Source organism: Leishmania martiniquensis, chromosome 21, assembly GCF_017916325.1.
Source record: "Leishmania martiniquensis isolate LSCM1 chromosome 21, whole genome shotgun sequence".
Lineage (NCBI taxonomy): Eukaryota > Euglenozoa > Kinetoplastea > Trypanosomatida > Trypanosomatidae > Leishmania > Leishmania martiniquensis.
In genome coordinates this window covers 675,866-691,711 of record NC_090156.1, presented here as the reverse complement: position 1 = coordinate 691,711, position 15,846 = coordinate 675,866, and the positions used below count along the sequence as shown (strand labels likewise).

The 15,846-nt window shown below is 57.4% G+C and overlaps 7 protein-coding genes across 7 annotated transcripts; all 7 read left to right on the top strand.

The window, feature by feature from the left end:
* Positions 1–1,234: 1,234 nt before the first annotated feature.
* On the top strand, positions 1,235–2,254 carry LSCM1_04778 (uncharacterized protein; the record flags this gene model as incomplete). Its single annotated transcript, XM_067322270.1, has 1 exon — positions 1,235–2,254. One exon carries the CDS (start codon positions 1,235–1,237, stop codon positions 2,252–2,254), a length of 1,020 nt encoding a protein of 339 aa, XP_067179067.1.
* Positions 2,255–3,074: 820 nt separating this feature from the next.
* Positions 3,075–3,602, top strand: LSCM1_04777 (uncharacterized protein; the record flags this gene model as incomplete). Its single annotated transcript, XM_067322269.1, has 1 exon — positions 3,075–3,602. One exon carries the CDS (start codon positions 3,075–3,077, stop codon positions 3,600–3,602), a length of 528 nt encoding a protein of 175 aa, XP_067179066.1.
* An 835-nt stretch (positions 3,603–4,437) lies between these two features.
* LSCM1_04776 (uncharacterized protein) lies at positions 4,438–5,460 on the top strand (the record flags this gene model as incomplete). Its single annotated transcript, XM_067322268.1, has 1 exon — positions 4,438–5,460. The coding sequence occupies one exon, from the start codon at positions 4,438–4,440 to the stop codon at positions 5,458–5,460; it is 1,023 nt and encodes a 340-aa protein (XP_067179065.1).
* Positions 5,461–7,205: 1,745 nt separating this feature from the next.
* LSCM1_04775 (uncharacterized protein) lies at positions 7,206–7,700 on the top strand (the record flags this gene model as incomplete). The annotated part of the gene is made up of 1 exon (XM_067322267.1): positions 7,206–7,700. One exon carries the CDS (start codon positions 7,206–7,208, stop codon positions 7,698–7,700), a length of 495 nt encoding a protein of 164 aa, XP_067179064.1.
* A 2,673-nt stretch (positions 7,701–10,373) lies between these two features.
* Positions 10,374–10,784, top strand: LSCM1_04774 (uncharacterized protein; the record flags this gene model as incomplete). Its single annotated transcript, XM_067322266.1, has 1 exon — positions 10,374–10,784. One exon carries the CDS (start codon positions 10,374–10,376, stop codon positions 10,782–10,784), a length of 411 nt encoding a protein of 136 aa, XP_067179063.1.
* Positions 10,785–11,550: 766 nt separating this feature from the next.
* LSCM1_04773 (uncharacterized protein) lies at positions 11,551–12,228 on the top strand (the record flags this gene model as incomplete). The annotated part of the gene is made up of 1 exon (XM_067322265.1): positions 11,551–12,228. One exon carries the CDS (start codon positions 11,551–11,553, stop codon positions 12,226–12,228), a length of 678 nt encoding a protein of 225 aa, XP_067179062.1.
* Positions 12,229–14,430: 2,202 nt separating this feature from the next.
* LSCM1_04772 (uncharacterized protein) lies at positions 14,431–15,846 on the top strand (the record flags this gene model as incomplete). Its single annotated transcript, XM_067322264.1, has 1 exon — positions 14,431–15,846. The coding sequence occupies one exon, from the start codon at positions 14,431–14,433 to the stop codon at positions 15,844–15,846; it is 1,416 nt and encodes a 471-aa protein (XP_067179061.1).

The following is a 15,846-nucleotide window of genomic DNA, read 5'->3' as shown; positions in this document are numbered from 1 at the left end:
AGGCTTCCATTGCGCTTTTCTGATCAGCGCTGCTGAGGGAAGGACAAGCACCAGCTCCACAACGATGGCGGCAGCGTTTTTCTCTTCACTCTCTCCCCGCCAGAACGCGTCGCCGCCTCAGCTACCACTACCAGGCCCTGCGCTCCCTCTCTCTGTCGCTTCTCTCCGTCTTCATATACACCACGGCTCTCATGCATTTGTTTCGTCCATTTTCCACTCAGTACCCACTGCTACTCGTCTCTTTCGGTGCCGTTTTTTGCTTTCTTGTCCCCTACCCCCTCCGTGCGCTCCACGCCGGGGGTGCCACGATTCCCTTCTCGCGTCATCTCTTTTTCTGTGGGGCGTTTCATGTTTCTTCTCCCTTTTCCTCAGTCACCGATGCCCGCATGACCCCAAGCGAATACAGCGGCGCGGCTCATGGGATGCGCCCATTCGGGATGGGTGCGTATGTCTCTCCACGTGCGCGCGTGTGCTACTCTTTGCCCGGAGGCCCACTCAGGGCTATTCCCTACATTCTCCTGTTGTACACATGCGCCCGGCGCTCGGTCTCTCTCCCTCCGTCGTGCCCTCTTTTCTCTGTTCTGTTTCCAGCTTGGAATTGTGTCTCTGCGTGTGTATGTGTATGGGCGATGTGATGATGCGTTGGGCGCAATGAGGCAGGGGGCTGATGCGATCTCAATGCCCCTTCTTCATTGCTGTAGGTGCTTCAGCCAGTGACAGCTGCGCTCGTTCGCTGTCACTGTTTGCGTGTCTTTGCATGGATATAAAAATACACACAACCAGAAGCTGCAGCTGCTTCTCTCCGTCCCCCTTCTCTCTCCCAACTCTGGAGTGCCCTCTCACTCTCCACATCTGGCGGAAACTCTCCCCATCGCATGACTGCTGCTGCCCACTTTGCTGCTTCTCCTATTCTTCCTCTCTTATGGTCTTCTGCATCTCATTACTGCAGTGAGTGGCATACCCATGCAAAATCTCAGTCACAACTCCCTGCTTCTATCGAGGCCTCCGACCAGCTGCATGCTTTACTGCCCCACCCCTCACTCCTCTCTATCGCCTCGCGCATCAGCTTCGAGCACCACGGCGGCGCGGGGCGACAGCCACCGCCACAGGCGTGTTTGCGTTTTTCTCCAGTGCCGCCAAAAGGAAGCGCTGCAGCGGCCGAGCCACAGTTGAGGAGAGAAAAAGCAACGGGCACGGAAGAGAGTCGAGAGAGACGTCGTCCGCTTGTCACCCGATGTCGGGGCCTCCCCATTCTTCGCTGCACGTACCACCCCTTCCGCGTTACCGATATCACCCCCAAAGCGGGGCATGGCGGAGGGAGCGGGTACCCGAGGACGGAGCCCGTGCAGGAACCGCCACAAACACCTGCGTAGGCGCCTCATCGCCGGCGCCTGGGCCGACGCCAGGCGAGCCTTTTGAGAGCACCTTCGACTACTTCTTACGGTCTCTGCGCCCGCCGGTTCGCAGGGCTCCAGCCGCGGAGCGAGAGGAGCGGCTTCGCCAACCTACGAACGCCAAGCTGCGCGAGTTTGAGATGCACTCACTCCCCAAAGCAGCGACCGCCACACAGTACAAGATGCGCAGATTGACTATCACCGATCATCGTAGCACTGCGACCGACGACGATCACAGTACCGCAAGCGCATTCAGAACATCAGGTCCGCTGCACCCTCTCGTGGGCTACGCTTCCACCGCTTCCCTTCCCGCGGTGTACGCGGCGCTTGTGAAGGTCATGGGACGCGCGCTGTCGTTCGCTGCTGAGGCGCAGGAGGATCGGCTCAGCAGAGAGAGTTTTCGGGAACTGCTCGCGTTCATTGGCCCTGCGGAGATACTCAGCATCGAGTACTCTGCCAGCATGTTTACTTCGCTGCCTTCCTACGACGCCGATAGTGACACCGTTGAGGCACTGTCCACTTTCACGTTGCTGATGGAGCACCGTTACCACCCTCGACTGATCACGAACGTAGAGGCACTGTTCGAGGCCTTTGATACGGAGGCCGAAGGAGTCGTGCCCGCGGAGGTGCTGTACCCGGATGTATTGATGGCGTGGGCGGCGCAGCACACCTTTGGTAATCTGCGCGACCAGTGGCAGCGCTTTGCCGCTATCATTGAAGAAGAGAGAGGGAGCTGCGCGAATGCGCTTCCGCTGATGCCTCCTCTGGCTTCGCATACAGCTATCCGTGCCGCGCTGTGCAGCACCCCCGCTATCTACGCTGCGGCTTGCTCACTAGACTTGGACGGTGGCTCTCTGTAACACCTATACCTTTCATAAAAGAGGGTAGTGAAGAGTTCTGCTCATGCGGCCACTGTCTCAGGGAAGGGAAGCCTGCTTTGTGCTACAGAGCGCTGCTATACGTGCGCATGGTCGCCCCCTGCCCCTCTCCTCCCTGACTCTTCCGCTTCGGCTCTCCTCCTTTCTCTCATCTCGCGATGTACCTTAGTCTGTCTCTTTCACTGTGCTCCGTTATGTTCTTCCCTTTAGTTTGCTGTCTTTGCGCCTTATTTGCCTGCTCCTTCTATTAGTTTCATGGACGGTGTATACGTCTCGCCTTCACTGGCGTGCCTGCGCTTGCCGTGCAGACTGTCACGCATCTTGCCGCCGTTTTCCCCCGCACCTTCCGTCCAGATCAGCATCCATGCCCTCTCTACTGATCTCTCGGCGATTGTGCCGCAAGGTCGAGTCGTACAGCAGAGGTCCTGATCGTGGTCTCCATGAGGCCACATGCTGTGCTGCGTCTGGGAGACACACTTCTCGCACACACTGTAGTGAGCCGACAAGGCCTCCCCTCTCCTCGCCTGTGCATGCCTCTGCTCCTCACCGCTTGCGCTTTCGTTCGGACGCATCCGCATGCGGCTCACTTTCGATTGTCTTGGTTGCTTGACTCCCATGACATACTCTCGCTTGTGCCTCTCTCTGCTTTCATCTTCGCGCGCTGAAGCGCAGCGTGTCGGGGGCTCATCTGAGCACATCATCATTGGTTCATCCTCTTCACTCTCACCGCAGCACATCCCAGACATCTCTCTCCCTCACAGGCACAAGTTGGACACACTCGAGCGTGTAAACGACGTCCACCATGAGCGAGATTCCACTCGCAGCGGAGCAGCTGCAGAGCATCCGCACGTCCACCGCGCTCACGGATGTGCAAGTGCAGCGCCTGTACAAGAGCTTTGCCAAGCTGAACAAAGACAAATCTGGCAAGATCACTCGGGAGGAGTTCCACTCGATCCCCGCACTTGCCTCCAACCCACTCGTCGACAGAGTTCTGGCAGTAATGGACACGGACGGCGACTCTACAGTGGACTTCGGCGACTTTGTGCGGGCACTGGCGGTGCTCTCCTCGTCCACCTCGAAGAAAGATAAGCTGCGGTTCACGTTCAAGATGTACGACATCGACGGTGACGGCCGCATCAGCAACAAGGACCTCTTTCAAATGCTCAGCATCATGGTAGGGGTGAACCTCTCTCAGATGCAGCTGCAGCAGATCGTGGATAAGACCTTCATCGAGGCTGACGTGGACCGGGACGGTTACATTACGTTTGAGGAGTTCGAAGCGCTGGCTGTGAATAGCGATTTTGGCGATCGGCTGAATCTGCACTTTTAGCCCCTCCCCCCTCTCCCTCCCCTCCCTCTCTCGCTCGCTCGGCTCCTCTTGCTTTCTCTGACAGCTGCTTTGCCTCGACCCTCTCTTGTCATGGGTTTGGCGTGTGTGCCCAGCAACAGCGAATATGACCATCGTCCGTTAGGCGAAACCTTTCTACTCGACATTCTCCGCCATGCCTCTTTCGCGCCTCAGACACTGTAATTATCTTCGTGCTGATCATGCCTGGACAGCGGCGTAAGCGACATAGCAGGCAAAAAAGAGTCGGCGCGCTGGTGGCAGTCGCACGCACATCGCAACAGCTGATTCGATGCACTCTTCTCGTGTTGCCTCTCCTTGCTGCGCATGTGAGCAGGAGGAAGGGAAGGCGCTGCAGCCGCTACACTTTCTCTCCACACGCGTGTGGAGTGCTTCGTTGCGTGTAGAGGACATGGCTAGAAACGTCCTCCATGCCCCCTCCCCGTTTCACGTGTGGCGGTCCTGGTGGCAAGGGCGGACGCCTGGAGGGGGGCAGCTCACGCGCACGCGCGGCGGATCTCCACCTCTCTTCCCAGTTGTCTCCACCCTTGGTGCGCTGAATTCGTGCATCGCCGCCTCCACGGCCTCTTCCACCCTTGCTTATCTATTCCCTCCGCACCTTCCGCTGTCTCACCCCGTCGTGTACTTCACTCGTCTCGTCTTTTCGGCAACTTCGCCATCGGCGTGCGTGCGCTTCACGTCGTTCCACGCCACATGCATACGCAAGCGGTGTGATATGCACCGCCCCTACCACGACCAGCTGAAACGCCGAAGAAGAGAGCGGGGGTGTGAATCACGGCTCCGCAGGGTGACCAAGAGAATGCTGCGCAGCACTTGGGTCGCTCTCAAGAAGGGGTGGACTCACAATCCAGGCCGGACCAGGCGTGGCGGCAAGAATCTTGCCTGGCGGCCAAAGCTATCAGAGGCGAAGCTGAGCCAGTTTGTGCCTTTGACGCTTGTACACCCTCGCCGACATCCTAACAGCTGGCAAGAGCGACAGTTCAACGCACTGGGTTACACAAAGTGGCCGAAGGACATCGGCTTCTACAATGCCGGCGACAACTTCGAGGTGACACCCGAGGCGGCGTGGCGCCTCTACCTGCATGCGCGTGATGAGCCCTATTGGAGTAAGCTACACTGCGAGAAGACAATCATTACATTGCTGCCGGTGGTGGAGAAGGCACCCAAGGAGAACATGGAGCGAGTGCTGGATGTGTTCCGGCACTATCTAAAACGCTACGGTGCCGATCACTACATATACAATGCCGTCATGCAGGCGGCCGCCTTCGCCAAGAACTACGAGCAGGCCGAGCACCTGTTTAGGGAGATGGAGACGCTGGGGCTAGAGCCCAACGCACAAAGCTATGTGAACATGATGTTGGCAGCGAAGCTGTGCGGTCTCGCGCCTGAGAAGAGCGAGGCGTACTTCAGGCGCGCTGTGAAGGATGGCGCGATGCAGTCTGTTATGCGCATTGACACGGAGTTCACGATGTGGATGGACCAGCTAGATCGCTTCGGCTCCTTCACCGCCTCGTCTGGGTATCTCTCTGTTAACGAAGAAGGCGCCAAGCCGATGCCTCGTGATATGTGGGCTATCTGGGGCTGGCATCGCAGCGAGGCCAAGTTCATTAGCCGTCACGACCTCATCATGCAACAGGTGCGCGCGCGCGTGCATGGTGGCAAGGAACTGATTGGAACTGTGTACACCAAGACCCGGCGGCAACCGTGGGCTAAGTTCAACGGTATGCTGCGCCACGACTACAACGGCCCTTTGTACCGCGCCCCTACTGCCTTCCCAGATGCACCCGACTACACGAACGAGGTGGGGCAGACGGCCTTCTGATAGCAAGTGGGGTAGAATAGTGCCTTCCGTGCGAGGTACCACCTGCGCGCGCAGAGGCGCGCACTTTTCGAGAGGTGCAACCTGCCAGGGAGCTTGTCTGCGATACCGGCCGAGTGGCGCAGCGAGTGTTCGACTTCGCGTGTACGGACGGCTTGTCCGGCCGCCGCCCTCTCTCCTTTGCCTTTTCTGTGTTCGTCCTCTGGCAGGTTTCACTTCTTCGTCTCGTCGGAGGGAGGAGCGTCTCTCTCTCTCTGCTGTGCACGTTCCGCGGGCCGCGAACAGTTGGGGGCCTGCCTCCTCCCCCTCCCCCTCCTCCGTCTTCTCGTTCTACCCCCCCCCGCCTCTCCTCCACTTCCCCTGCGCACCCCCAGAAGTATGCGCGGAGCGTGTTTCCGGTGCCAAAGCTACTGCAAGATGGGGAGGGCCGTCGAAACGTGTATGCTCGATGGTGTTTGATGGATCGACACGAAGGGCAAGTTGCGATGATGTGAGCTGTTTTTTCTCTTTCAACGTGGGCCGATTGCTTAAAGGAAACGATTCGGCACAGTGTCGGCAAATCGAGAACGGCGCGGAGGAGGCACATCATTGCCTCTACAAGAGTGGCCACGACGAGTGCGCAACGTGGTGTGCGTGTCATCGCGGCCGCTCGTGGTATGGGCATGCACTGCAGTCACTTCTTGATGCCACAGTGAAGCTCGACCGTTGCGCATACACATCGGCAGTGCAGTGCTGTCTGGAGAAGTAGCAGGCTAACCGGCAGACCTGCATATATGTGTGTGCCTATGCACACGTGAGGGAGTGCTCTTTCCCACCCTCGGTGGCAGCTCTTCTTACACTACCGCTTCCCACTGTCTCCCGCTCTTCCCGCCCTCCCTCCTCAAAACCAACACCACACACGCATAGACATCCAAAACAAGCCTCCCGCATACGCTCTCTTTGCGTACGTGCAAGAGCAGAAGCCCACGCCTAGCATACAGAGGCGCACCACAACCCATCACATCATAGCCGTCGACGGCAGCCTTTTTCTCTCTCCTTCCACACACACACACACACGCACCTATTCGCAGCTCCCATTTCCCTCTTTTTTCTCTATCATCTCCCCTTTTCTCTGCTTTATGTTCTGAGTGGTCGCCGTCATTGCCTCCGTTGGCGCCACTGCAGTGTGCTCTCCTCTCCTCCTCCCTTTTCGTCCCCCTTCCCTTCTCTATTATTACACCATTGCTTCGTTTCGTGCTTTAGTCTCTTTTTTGTTGCTGCTGCTTTCTTCACGTAACAGCACCGGGCTGTCTGGGATCAGAGTGTCTAAGTTTGGGTTTCCTGAAGCTGCCATCGTCAACAGACAGTTCCCCCCCCCACTCCTCACCCTCTTCCTCTACGCCCCTTTCCCAAGGGCCCTCCCTCACAACTCTCTCTTTACGTTCACGGCTGCACTTGCGCTTATATGCGTACATCTCTGTATACACACAGGGGCACCCTCGAACTTTATCTGCTATCTCACAAAGGTATCTCTGCTCGGGTACGTCTGCCGCAGCTTCGGAGGAACTGAATTTCGCACGCTGGTCCGTACCACTGCACCTCCCTCAGCTCTTTCTTCTCTTTGCCGTGGCGTACACCCGCTCTCCCGCTGCTTGTATAAGTGCGCGGGTGCCTGTGTGTGTGTGTGCTTCTGTGACGTTGCCGTGTTTCGCATCACGACACAGGCACAGGCACATAAACGCACACATAGACGTACGAAGGACTTCCCCATGGTAGCCATGCAACGCGTGCGCGTTCGCTGTGTTCTCACAGGGGCCTGCACGCCGATCTATTCGGGACGTGTGGTGCATGCCACGGTTCCTCTGCTGCAGGCGGATGGCTCTGCCATGACGATCGAAGGGATGAAGTCGCATCTGTGCTCGAACTGGCCGAGTGAGATGAGTGAGATGGCGGATGTTATAAAAGGGTCACAGATCTGCGTGCTCAAGGCAGGACGCGCCCTGAATGACAGCGACTTCTTGGAGAAGTGTCTGACGACTGCGGAGCAGGAAATGTGCGTTGTATCTGCCGCCGAGACGAGCGAAGAGAGGAAGGCTGCGCTAGAGAAACCGTCGGTGCTGCTGCACCTCGTCATCCAGAAGAACCGCACATGGCCGGTGGATAACTCAAAAAAGGAAAAAAGTAAGTCCGGCGGCGCGACGGAGGGAGGCAACTCGGGCGAGGGGCACGAGGTGAAGAAGGATAGCTGCTGCTGTGTTATGTAGCGGTAGAGCAAGGGGCGGATGAGAGAAAGGAAGCATACATGCCCACAGAAAAGAATGGCCCTTTCACTGGTGCTGACGGGCCGCCCAATCTGCAGTGCCCTTATCTGCAGCGACCCCTCCCTCCCCTTCCCTCTTCCTCCATCACTGTGTAACCCCTTTCAAGTCCCCGAGATCTCCTGCCGGGACGACGGTTACGGCTGCTGAGTGGACAGATCGTGTAGTGTATTTTTTTCTCTTCTGCCACCATTGCCGTCCGCTCACTTTGCTCTTCTCCGCGCGTGGGTGTGCGCACCCTCTTTTGTGCCTGTGCGTGCCAGTGAGTAGGCGTCTCCTCCTTTACTCTCCTCCCCTCCCCTCCTCTCCTCTCCGCCTTTTCAGCTCAGGACGCCTCTCGTGTGTACTGCCGAGACCTTCTCACCTGTTTCGATCGCGTTTATATTTTTGTTCACGTGTCTGCCGATGACTGTCGGCTGGCCGTTTGCGTTGGTGCTGTTGTCACCATCTCCTTGCTTTGTGTGTGTTCTCAATCTGTGGAGTGGGGCCAGCGTGTTTCGCGCGTATGTAAGAGGAGTCAAGCCGGTGGCGGTCTTGCATGTGCCGAAGAGGAGGGAGGGCGCAGCAGCGGCAGGAGTAGGAGCGGGGTTCGCGTCGGCGCATGCGTGCCCTCCCGCGTATGTAGCGGAGAACCTGTCTCTCTAATAGTCATCGCCGACGCTTTTCGGTCTCCACGTATGACTCGCGGATGAGTGTTACGCGTACTCTTTCCTTTGAAGGTTTTCCGCGGAGGAGTAAAGAGAGGCTGCCATCCCTGTCCTCCTTGTGCGGTGTGCCATCTCTCTCTCTCTCTTTGTGTCTGGGGCTTTTGGTGCGCGGCTGCGACTGAGCTAGTTTCTTGTTGGGTGTAGAGTGGGGGAGCAGGCAGTGGATGACTCAAGGTATGTGCAGTGCGACTGTTGTCGATGTGGGCGGACCGGAGGAGCAAATTATGTGAAGAGAGAGAGCTCCTGAAAGGTGAGGGAGCGCCATGTAGGCAACGAAGGGGGAGACCGGTGGCGACACCAGTCACGGCTATCAAGTGGCACTGCTCACATACAACGCAGTAAGCCACTTTATGTACGTTGACTTCTCTTCGCCCGTTCCTCTCTTCCTTTATGGCTCCTCGTTTCCTTCGCCATCCTCTCCGGCACCCCTTTCGCGCCCTTACCTTCATAGCCCTGCCCCCACCCCACCCCCCGCAGACATACACACGCTTTGACGCACAACGGGCGCGCCTCACGTCTACTCTTGGTGATGGACACTGCTCAGCTAAACCTCACTGTTCCCGTCTCGCTCTCTCTTTCTCCTCGCCGTCTTCTGTATTTTTACTTTTTGCAGTGCGGTGTGTGTGTGTGTGTGTGCGTTTCCCTTTGGCCGCCTTTTTATGGTCGCCTGTGCCGTGCGCTTTTTGCCGTTTTTTTTTTCTTTTTTCCTTTTTTCTTCCTTTCGCCTTTGCTCTTTTTTTGTCTCGTCGTGTAGGCGCCTCCTCCGCCGACGTAAAGGCGCACGTGCAGCAACACATTCCAACGCCGAGGAAGAGGTGCCGCATGCCGGCAAAGTTTCTTGGTCGATCACCACCACCGGCAAGTACGCACAAGCGCTTGGGGCATACTCTAAATGCCAAAAAAAGACACGGAGGATAGGAGATCAATGGCCTGCCATCACCATGTGTGCGACAGCCACACACGAGTTTACACGTGGGCAGCTGTGACGGGGGCACCTTTGATCTTTTTTTCTTCTGTGGCTCTCATGACGTCTTTTGAAGGCTTTTGTGGAGAGGATAATGTGCGGTGCTCGCTCTTGGTACATGTCCGTGCGTATTTGGTGTGTGTGCGTGTGTGTATGGGGGGGGTACGTATGCTGTCATTCTCGGCCATGAAGAGACCGTTCAACTCGACAAGCGAAATCTGCGAAGGAAATTTGATGGCCCCTATCAAGCATGGGTCACTCGCGCAAGCGCAATGATTGTGTGCACAACTGCTTCCTGCGACTGCGGGTTGGAGCCGCTTTCCCGATGGGCAGCTCAAGGGCGAAGGGGGACACCCCAAGTCATGGACGCTAGGGCTTGAGAGGGAGAGAGGCATCCACGCACGAGTTGCTGTCGATACGCCACCCTGTGTTAGAAAACGCTGCATGCTCGCGTCTGACGTTTCCTGCACTGAAAAAGGGGGCGAGGGGACAAAGGCGACTCCGCTTCGCTCGGCTCCTGCTGATTGGGGGCTGCGCAAGGGGGGAAATGGCAGACGAAGCGGTGGTGTGGGTGGGGAGGTCGAACAGGGCTGCCTCTCCTCACGGTTCTGCTGGCTCCCGTAAGAGTCTACGACGTGTCCAATGCGGTCTGGCTGTGCTACATGCTATACTCCCTGCTTTCTTCAAAAAGTGTATGACGCGTTCTTTTCTTTGTCGCACCGTCTTTTCACACGCTGTCTTAGCCCCCCTCTCTGGCGCCGCCCTAGAGGAGTGCGCCGTGCGAGGTGAAGCACGAGTGAAGTGCTTGTGGCGGTATAAGTCTGACACCCTATAGGCTAGATGTTTTTTTTTACTTCCCTCTGAGATGAGCCTCATCAACGCATGCTCAATTTTCTTAACGACCTCCGAAGTGCATATAAACACACAGATACACACCGAAACGGTGGAATGAGCGCCTTGCAGCAGCGTCGCCCTCTCACCACAGATGAGCGGGAACACTCGCTAGAGATACTTGCCGACCTACTGGCCTCCACCTTTGAGGGGCAGGTGAACACTACCGATGTCCATCGTGCACTGAGCGGAGCTGATACGGGGGACAGTGACAGTGACGACGGCTCGTGGCGTGTGCGCATGATGAAGTGCGCACATGAGCGTAACGCTGCAGCGTCAGGCGACGCAGCTCCGCGAGACTCACAGGAGTGGATATGCCCCATGTGCGAGACAGTGAACTGGACCGTGGACGCTCGCAAGGCCCTTCGCAAGCGACAGGGAGAGTCGCCGTGTGGATCTTCGTTGCCCGTCGTGGAACCTCTGCACTGTGAGTGCTGTGGCTATGATGGAGCGACGGCGCCGTCGTAGTCCGTGGACGCATCACCCGCTTCCCGTTGATCGTATCTGCTGTACTATGGATCAGCGGGAAAACACGACTGCGGCACTTCCGTCGAGGACACGTAAGGCACCGTGATGTTCGACGAGGTGGGCCTTCGGCTACAGCGCCCAAAAAACGGACAAGGAAATAAACTGCGAAAAATCACGAGGGCAGGCAGAGGCTTTGTTGCCTCTTTCGGGTGATGACGCACCTCTTGAGTGGAGGGAGAGGATGAGGCGAGACCCTCTGCACCGCTACGACCCCCCTCTCCCCCACACAAATTGTCTGTCTACGCGAATGTCAGACGTTTTTCTTTCTTGGCGATGCACATTGTGCTCGCATATCAATTCCCTCTCAGTGAGTGAACTGCTTCGGGGCATTTACCGTCACCTTCGCACCTCTTGCCGCGTCTTCTTTTTCCCCTCTTCACGTCCTCATCGGCTGGCGCGAACTGCAGCCACTCGAGGCCATCTAACGGTTCTCTGGCGTGCAGTGATTCAATCGTTGCATCGAAGCCTCGCCTCAGCGTTGTACTCTCTCCGTGCATGCAGAGGGCACAGTGGCGCATGCGCACGCAGACAGCATTTTGGCTCTCCTTTACTTACAGGAAGCACGCTCTAATGCGAGCACGAGGCTTCTCAAAGTGATCCCGGAAGCAACAGCCGTGTCACCTTCTTCCTCCCTCCTACCCCGATAGGGCTTGACTATTCGCACAAAGGTCTTCTCAGCGACTGGTAAGTGCACCGCGCAACCAGTATGCCGAAGAAGGTCAAGGAGGTTTCCCAGTCACCTGAGGCAGCAGTGAACAAGTCTAAGGAGGCTCTGAAGCAGCACAGGAAGGCGCTGAAGGAGCTGCACGCGTGCACCGGACGCTTCACGCGTGCATTGGCCGCCGTCGCGGCCTCCTTCCAGCGCTTGGCCTCCAATACTCATACACCCGTCATCATTCAGTCCAGCGGCGCCCTGGTGTGTGGCATTGATGAGGTGCGTGACGGTGTCGCGCTACAGGACTTGATGGAGGAGTTGAACCACTTGCTCTCCGTTCGCTTCGAGATGATGGTGGAAAGCGAATACCAGCTGAAGGAGAGTTGGAAGCGGAAATGCAAGGCGGAGAAGACACTGGCGCTCTTGCGCATGCAGTGCGACAAGCTGGAGCCGAAAAAGAACGCGGATGCGAGGGCGCAGGAGCTCTTCATGGCCGAGAACCAGAAGCGAAGAAAGCACGAAGTTGAGTGCTTACGGCTGAGGGCCGAGTTCGAGGACACCTGGGAGGAGTTCGTGTCGCGACTAGGGACCCTTATATACGAAGACATGAGGGCGCTATCGGAGCAACTTCACAGACTATTCTCTGCTCTCTCTTACCAATTTCGAGAGTGTAAGGGCAGCCTTCTGGCAAACGCCGCAGCTCCATTGCCGCTCACGGTGAGCCCCTGAGAAGCAAGCGACAGGGAACGGTGCACCGAGATGGCCTCGGGCGGGCTTCCATCGCTTTACATTGGTTTCGTACTGCGTTGATGATTCTGTGTTGGAAGCCCAAGCAACAGGGGACCCCCTGCGTTCGTGCCAACCCACGATTCTCGTAGCCCACTTTCTGTGGGGAAGCCAACCATCCTTCACTAGCCCTCTGCCGATGAGCTAATGATGGCGATGACACGGTCAAGCGGCTACGACGTTGTGAAGCCCTATCAATGGATCGCCCACGGATGCCTGCCGTCAGGCGCGGTATGGCAGCGCGTCGGAGTGCCCTGCGACAGTAAGCACAGTTGCCCCCCCCTTATGATGGGTGAGGCGTGAACGTGAGCCGATCCTACCCGGCCCTTTCACTGTTTATTCGTGCGAGGGGTCGGCGCCACCCCCGAAGGATGCGCCAGGTGGCAGCTGGCACTATAGGTAGGGCTGTGAGGCGACTTGTGGAGTGTGTGGCGAGCTTGAGGCAGGAGGGCTATGCGCAGAGGGCTCCGTTGAAGTTCTGCTGTGACGCGTGTCTGTGGCTGCTTGGCGCTGGGGGACGGGCCTTCGGCTGAGAGTTAGAGTTCAGTTCATATTGGACAGAGTATAGACACATCGAACAAGAAGAACCCTTGCTGGCAATGACTACGCCCTCCGCAAGGAAGCATCAGCACACTACTCTGGCAGCGTCTTGTCATTGCATGCGTCTTCTGCGCACCCCCTGCCCTCGCTGTTCTTGGCTCACCGTCACGATTACCCGCTGCAGAGCACCGAAGGCGACCGGCGGCTCTTTTTCGCGAACTCTCTCTCTTCTCTTCTCCCCTTCCTCCCGCTTTGCCACGACCAGATCACTCTTACGCCTTCCTGCACGTCCCGCCTGCGTCGTTCTCACTCGTTTTGTTTCCGCTCACAGCTTTTTTTTCCTGCTTGAATAACTCTGCGTACCTTTTCGTCTCCACCCGTGCCTTTCCCCATATCTATTTCTCAACACCCCTCTTCTCACACCGAGCATAAATCGCTCCCACCTCACCCTCCGGCGCCCCGCCCTCACTCTCCACTCCACCTCCTTCCCCCCTCTCTGTGCTTCGGACCCTCAGCCAAGAAGTTTCCTTTTTTTTCGAAGAAGCGAAAATCGCTTGGCGACGGTGCGTTGGTGCGCGTGGGCCCTCTCTCGTTTTGTTTCCCCCTCCCTCTTTCGCTTAGCTCCAGTTCATTGACTCCTTAGTGGTCGCTCACGTTGTTTTCGGGGGATCGCTCACTCGGGGGCGGCCTCTTCGTTCCAGCGGGCGCGCACACGCACGATTCCCATCTCTTATGCCTCTTGCTGATATTCAGGAAAGGGCATCTTCGACTCTATTTTCTGGGGGAAGACGTGAAGGCTGTCAGGCTGACGAGTGAGAGGGCTTCCTGACGTAGCTTGGCGGTGGTGCCCTAAGACTCATTCTCGGAAAGCCGGTGGGATACTACTGTCGGCGCTGAGTGGAGGGCCGCGCACGTAGCTCACGCCAGGAGGATAGGCTGCGCTGACGCACGTGTGCGCCGCTGTGTTGCGGGGGCGCATGTGTGCTGGACAGCCTTTGTAATTCTGCTCGAACAGCAGTGGGGGAGTCAGTCGAATGCATCGGGAGGCGGCACAATTTTTTGCTTCTTGGCGGGGCTCTTCTTTTCGCTTTATTTATTTACTCGCCCGTTTTTGGTTCTCCGCCTGTGCTGCCGTGTGCGCGGGCTCGATTGAGGGCCCGCTGCTGTAGTGTCGTTGTCCCGCTAAGGTCTCTTTCCCACCACGCCGACGCACAGTTACGGCTCTAGCGGTGGCAAAAGAAAAAAGGGAGAGGGATCTGCGCCGTTAGGTCAGGTGTTGCGGTACGCGTCAGTGCCACTGCTTCCTCATCCTTCGCGGAAAACAAAAAAGACGTTAGGGTGCGAATACACAGACACACACACACTAGCGTGCGCGCATTCAGAGGTACATATCCACAGAGTGACGCCGGGGAGACAGTGAGAGGACAGAAGAAAAGAAGCGAAACAAATATACAATCGCACAGCAACAGCGATACGCTGCAGCCAAGAAAAAATCGACCGGCCACTCTTGCCTCCTCTGGTCTCACTCGCCTCATCTTGTCTTTTCGCTACGGTCCTAAGTGCGCTCGTTTCGCTTTTAAGCCGCTTTCGCTCTACACGCAAGGCATGATCGAACTTCACAGGCATGCAGTACACAGCTCGTCCTTCCCCTCTTCCACCTGGTCGGACGGGGAGGCGGCAGCCAATGGTGACCACACAGGCGCGTGCGTCGTGCGGGGAGGGGAGCCGTACGTGGATCGACTCCCACGTGAGCTGCTGCTGGATGTGTTCATTGATGTGATTCGAAGCGACGGCGATAATTTTGCTTGGATCGGCGTCTTATCATGTGTCTGCCGCAGCTGGTATCAGCTCTGCCAGCACCCGGTGCTGTGGGAGTACGTGGCGAAGCGCATCTGCATTGTCTACCCGCTAGTGGTTCGGTTGAACAGCACGGCAGCCTACAACGGCGCGAGTCAGGAAATCGTGAATCGGATGCGCCTCCTCGAGGCAGAGGAGCTGTGCATCTTGCAGCGTGGCACACTGGAACCCCTACCTCCTCCCTCGCGGACGGCACTGCGCAAGACGATGGAGAAGGTGCGGCGCTACCGGGAGAGCCAGCAGTACTACAAATACGTGCAGCGACGGCGCCATTTTGTGCTGCACTTCTTCCTATCCATCACTTTGTTTTCGGTGGCGCTTGCCATCACAACGGCGATGTGCGTCTCAGAGGGGGTCGACTTGGGGGGTGTCTGCACCACCACCATCGTTTTCGGGCTGCTCTGGATGGCATATCTGTCTATTGTGGCCATCATCGTCTCAAATGTCGTGATGCAGGCCCACTTCGAGCCCCTGCCATTGCTGATGCGGCTGCGGCGCAATAAACTCCTCATTGCCGCCTCTGCCGTGACGATCATGCTGGGCATCTGTGATGTCATTATACCTACGCTACTGATTCAGATCAATCTGGCGCGCAAGGAGCGCTTCTCGTGGCTTTGGTGCGGCATCACCGTCATCCTTTCCTTCTGTCTCTGGCAACTGTACACGTTGATCTACATCATGCCGGCGGCGAGGCAGCAGCTGCGATACCAAATGGCAAGCGTGAACGTGCGAGCCGGCTTTCAGTTTGTGGTGCTCAACATACCGAACGGCTTCCCGTTCCTGTTCGCCGCGGCGTCCTTCTGCACCCTGCAGTACGTGCAGTACGGATACCGCATCTACATTTTGTTAGGAGGGGTGCCGGTGATAGTCAGCCTTGGCGTTCTGGCTCTGGTCTTCCTGCTTGATTTTTACGCCCTGCACCGCTTCAAGGACCTGACGATGGGCACCTGTCTCTTCCTCGCGATGCTGTTCCCCGTCTCGCTGCTCGTGGTGGAGTTCCGCGGCCTGACTTTGCTGCCCCTTGTCGTGGCTGCCTTCGGCGTTTTCTTCGCCCACGCTCGCTACGTTGTTGGCTCCGCCATTCACGAGCTGATGCGCACCATTCGTGCCGAGCGCAATGGCAGCATCCTCCGCACACCTGATCCAACAAGGAAGAAGAACTAG